The sequence below is a fragment of the Lycium ferocissimum genome, chromosome 1 (assembly GCF_029784015.1).
Source record: "Lycium ferocissimum isolate CSIRO_LF1 chromosome 1, AGI_CSIRO_Lferr_CH_V1, whole genome shotgun sequence".
In the NCBI taxonomy this organism is placed as follows: Eukaryota; Viridiplantae; Streptophyta; class Magnoliopsida; order Solanales; family Solanaceae; genus Lycium; species Lycium ferocissimum.
Window position 1 is genome coordinate 64,890,898 of NC_081342.1, and position 5,003 is coordinate 64,895,900.

Here is a 5,003-nt window from a genome sequence, read left to right on the forward strand (position 1 = left end):
CATTTTCGACTTTAAATAAGAGCTAACCTTGATGAGCTATCCTTTAATCCTTCAAAAAAAAGTTGAAAAGTCACATTTGTTTACTTGAAATCGATGTTGGAAGAAGAGAAGAAGAGATGGGTTAGATTAGGGCTTTTAATCGTTATAATATAATGAAAGAGGGGCAAGGAAATAGATATAGGATGGGTGGGTTGGGTAAACGGGTCGGGTTTGGTTTAATTAGGATTTATTTTGGCTGGTTTTCATTTAAATGACGTGGACCAATAAATTTTTGCCACGTGGCATCTCTGGTATTTTAAAACCACCGTTAGTGAATAATGGCATGGATGAGCCAAAAAGGTAACGGTAGTGGCATATTTGAGCCAAACTTTCAACGAGTGGCATAAATGAGCCATTTCTAATAGTTCGATAGCATATTTGAGCCTTTTTCGTTTCAATTATGAAGGACCATTCTAATCTATCAAAAGCTTTCTCCAATCAATTTTGAGGATCATGTTGAAGTTTCTCCCTTTCATGACCTTAAAGTGAGAAATGTATTCTTGGACAATTATGGCATTATCAGAGGCTCTCCTATTGGAGAAGAAACTGGCTTGACTGGGCCCAATAATGTTGGGGAAATGGGGCTTGATTATGTTTATTATGATCTTGGTGATGATCTTGTACATGGTGTTACAAAGCCCAATGGGCCTGAAGTTTTTGAGAATTGAGGCATCAGGGGTCTTGGGAATGAGAAAAAGGAGGGTAGAGTAACTTCAGTGTTCATCTTTCCATAGGAGAAAACTTTATGGCAAAAAAAAAGTGACTTGGCTCTTTTCAAGTTCCTAATACCTTTGATAAAAAATAAAAAAAAGGATGGAGTCCATCAGGATCAGGTGCTTTTTTGGGCTTAAAGGAGAAAAGGGCTTTTCTTGTTTCACGTTTCATTGTCTCTAAGTGGATAGGAGAGACGAAATGCAGCAATTTGGCTCAAAATGTTGCCTCTAGAGTTTTCCTGGTCAGTGACTCTAGGGGAGGAGCTGAGATCAAACTAATAGAGGTTTGAGTAGAAAGAGAGGATCTGCAGTTTAATATCAAGGTGATTATGGATCCACTCTCCTGCATAATTTCTAAAGGTCAGGATCTTGTTCTTTCTTATTCTGTTAAAGGTGGTGAGGTGGAAGAAACTGGTGTTGGCATCACCCTCTGCTAGCCAATTAATCCTAGATTTGAGGGCCTAAAATTCTGCTTCTAACCTGAGAATCTCACTGAATTCTTTGTTCAAGTCCCCTCTAGATCTAGCAGGATATTGCTCAAGTGATAGGCGGGGAACTCTGGATGCCATTGATTCTGGCAAGGGCTTTTTTTTTTCCAAGCAAAGATATTTCCAAAGGTATGCTTGTTCTAAGTGGTGACATCTTGTTGCAACGATTTAGTGGCTGTGCAAAGGGGGTATTCTAGCCAAAAATTGTTCCTGATAATGTTGTTCAGCTCGGGGTGGTTACAATACATGGTTTCAAACCTGAATTATCATTAGTCCTATAATTATTGTTGGTTAAGGAGACTAGCAGGGAGTAATACTAATCAGAGTGCATTGTAGGTAGGTGAGTAACAATGGCTTCAGGAAAGTTAGCAATCCAGGAATTATTAGCAAAACACCTGTCAATTCTCTTAAGGATTAGATCTTGTCTATTAGTGTAGCGTTTGTTGGTCCAGATGACCCTACTACCTTTATAACCTAGATCTATCAGATTACAGTTGTTAAGACAGTCCCAAAAGAGATTAGTTCTTCTCTTACTGATGGGGTTGCCCCCAAATTTTTCAGAAGCTCTTAAAACTTCATTAAAATCCCCACCTACCAACCACTTACAGTGATTCGTATTGCTCATATTGATGAGATTCTCCCAAAGAGATTGTCTAAGGGCAAAATCATTACTAGAATAAATCGTAGAAAGCAGCCATTTAGAAGGGGTGTGCATACCTGGACCATCACATGTATCCCTTGAGTATTTGTGGTTATGTCTTCAAGACGAAGAATTTCTTCCCTGTACATGATGACAATTCCACTAGATCTTCCAATAGCAGGGGATTGAATCATCGCAGAACAACCCATATCATTTACTAGTTGTTTATGGTCATCCATTTTTGTTTCTAGCAGCTCTAGTAAGGCTGGCTTGTGAATATTCATCAATCAGCTCCTTACATTGCCTCTTGAACTCGTTGTTATGGGCACCTCTAGTGTTCCAGATGATTAAATTCACGGGGAGGGTCTGCTGGTTTGGAGCATTTTCCGTCACTCTGCTCATTATTCAATCTCTTTAGCAACATCTTTTTACTCTAGCTTTGTTGATTGTCCCCAATATTGGTCATATAGACCTTTAGCACCTATGGAAGTCAAGGGATTTCAACCTTCAATGGAGGAAAATCTAACATGGATCAAATACTTATACCAAAAAGTCTCATCTTCATGAATCATTCCATCGATGATCAACATGTCATGAATATTAATGTTGATGATTATACTTCCCCAAGAGCAAGTCATGGTCCATATCCACCAGCAAAACCAGACAATTATGGTTTTGCAAATTGTATAGGTCATGCAAAGGATCAAAATTGTACACCAAATTAATTAGCAAATTGATTTTTGTTGTACTGCAAAAAGATGGTGAAATTTCTATTTCAAATTTATTGCTACTGCACTATTTATTCGATCTAGTTCCGACCACTTTTAATATATTCTACTTATCATTTACGTAAAATCAGTCAGTCAAAATGATTAATTATTAACTAATTTGAATGAAACTTGACTTATGAGTTCTTAGCCAAAATTGACGAAATAAAATGAAAAAGATTCCAATTTCATGTCTTAAATTAAATTAAATGAGTGGCTATAATCGGCCGTATTCTATCTTGATTACGAAAACATCCGTAAATTAATCTCAGTCCTACAGATCAAATTAGTGGGGTTATACATGGTTCGATTTGAGCTAGGAATTAGGATTATGAAAAAAGAAAACCTTGCAATTTGCTAATTAATACGTAAAAGGAATCAAACAAAACACAGATTGAGTTTTATCGATTAATTAATTCGGTTAAAAAATGCTTCTTTTTCTTTTTTTTTTTTAACCCAAAACGAATATTAATTTCTCCCAAGGAGAGGGGGAAAATCAGTTATACTTGAACATAGCATGAATTTATTTGCTTGGTTCTTTGATAAAAAAGTGATGCTTTCTCTTATTTTGAGCTGGATTACACATGTTTTATGCTATTATAAATTACAGTCTTACGGTTCATACTATTAACAGTTAGATACTCACATGTAAAGTCCAAGTTTTTTTGACGTTACACTTTTCATGCATATACATCTCCTCAAACTCACACTTTTTTTTCAAGACTCAACCTAAGATTTCTACTATAAAAATATGTAAAGAAAACTTAAACTTTCCATTGCAAAATCATTCCAACCAAAAATATCAAAATGGGTCGCTTTATGGTTTTTGGGTTGGTGTTTATTTCTTTAGTTAGTCCAAGTTATGTTGACGGGAATGAATTATGTCCAAATACCATTGTTAAACTTTTTCCATGCAAGAGTTATTTAATGGGGAATGGTGAAATAAGTGTTCCTTGTTGTAGTGGAGTTCAAGGATTAAAGAAAATGGCTATTTCTGATAATGAATTGAAGCTTCAACATATATGTGAGTGTCTCAAAAAAGAAGCTTTGGCTATTGGAGTAGTTAAAGAAAGAGTTGAGCAACTTCCTCAGCTTTGCAAGATTAATCTTTCTGTTCCTTTTGATGCAAATGTGGATTGCAAAATGTAATGTATCTCTCTTCCTTCTTAATTATTCTTGCTTTTATAATTTTACACATTATTGACTAGTCAAATGACAACTAATCAAATTTGGGCGGGCTAAAACGAGTTAAATTACATAAACTTGTCGAATGCTAGTTCGCTCGAAATTTATTTGGTTTAGAATGAACGAGTCAATTTAAGCTAAATAATTGGTCATAATCCAATCTATTTGCCCAACTCAAATTGTAACATGCATTTGATTTTACAAATGATTGGCCAGTTAAATGGGCAGGTAATACTAAATCTTAAGTTGGGTCACAACATTTCCAAAATGTAATTTGTTTGGGTTCAGATAATGGACAAGTCAGTTTGGGCTAAATGATCGTAGTTCAGCCTGTGTAACCTTAAGTGTAGACGGGCTACGTAGATTAGAGTTTTATAGGCTAAATTTGACACTCCACAAATGTTTGATCTTGAACTCGATTATGCACTAAAATTATTGAAAGGAATCAGATATTTATACTTATTTATATTATTTTCACAAAGTGTGAAATGTCATCTTTTTTTCTTCTTCTTCTTCTTTTTTTTTTTTTTTTTTTTTTTTTACAAATTGGATTTCTTGATTGCTTGAACAGACTAAAGGCTTCATCATCAACTCGAAGTTTCAAGCTGAACAGTCACAAGAATACTGGGATTATGTCTTTCAGGCGACAAAATCCTAATGAAAACCATTCAATTCCTCATAAGAAGCCTCTTGTTATTATCCCATGAAAAGGTGAACTTCATGGCTACTTAATAGCACTACTATTTTTTTTTTTAAAAAAAAAAAAAAAGAGTCCAATTTAATATCAGTTTACTAATTTAGTTTGTTTTGGGCAATCCAGTGCTATCTCCAATATCAAGCGGGATACAAAAATCCCAGAAGACTTTGGTCATTTCACTAGACTTATAAACTTGTACTATGGTTGAATATGTATGAAATGATCAAATATTATGCGAGTATAGGTCTAAAAAATCATCCAGATTATTCGTCGATGCAAGTTTACTGTCTATTTAAAGCAATATAAAAGTGTTCTATCATAAGCTTTGCATTAGAATTTATGGGAGTTTTAGCACTCCTTATCGATGATGACTTTATTCACAGAGTTTAAACTCGAGACACAAGACTTTTAATTAAGAATAAACAAACATTTACCATTCCACCACCTTCTTCCGTGGTTAATGGCGACAATGAT

The 5,003-nt window shown here is 34.9% G+C and overlaps 1 protein-coding gene across 1 annotated transcript; it reads left to right on the forward strand.

Moving 5' to 3' along the window:
• Positions 1-3,412: 3,412 nt before the first annotated feature.
• On the forward strand, positions 3,413-4,801 carry LOC132030602 (non-specific lipid-transfer protein 1-like). The gene is made up of 3 exons (XM_059420305.1): positions 3,413-3,792; positions 4,404-4,543; positions 4,653-4,801. The coding sequence occupies exons 1-2, from the start codon at positions 3,455-3,457 to the stop codon at positions 4,537-4,539; spliced, it is 474 nt and encodes a 157-aa protein (XP_059276288.1). The 5' UTR covers positions 3,413-3,454; the 3' UTR covers positions 4,540-4,543; positions 4,653-4,801.
• Positions 4,802-5,003: the final 202 nt, after the last annotated feature.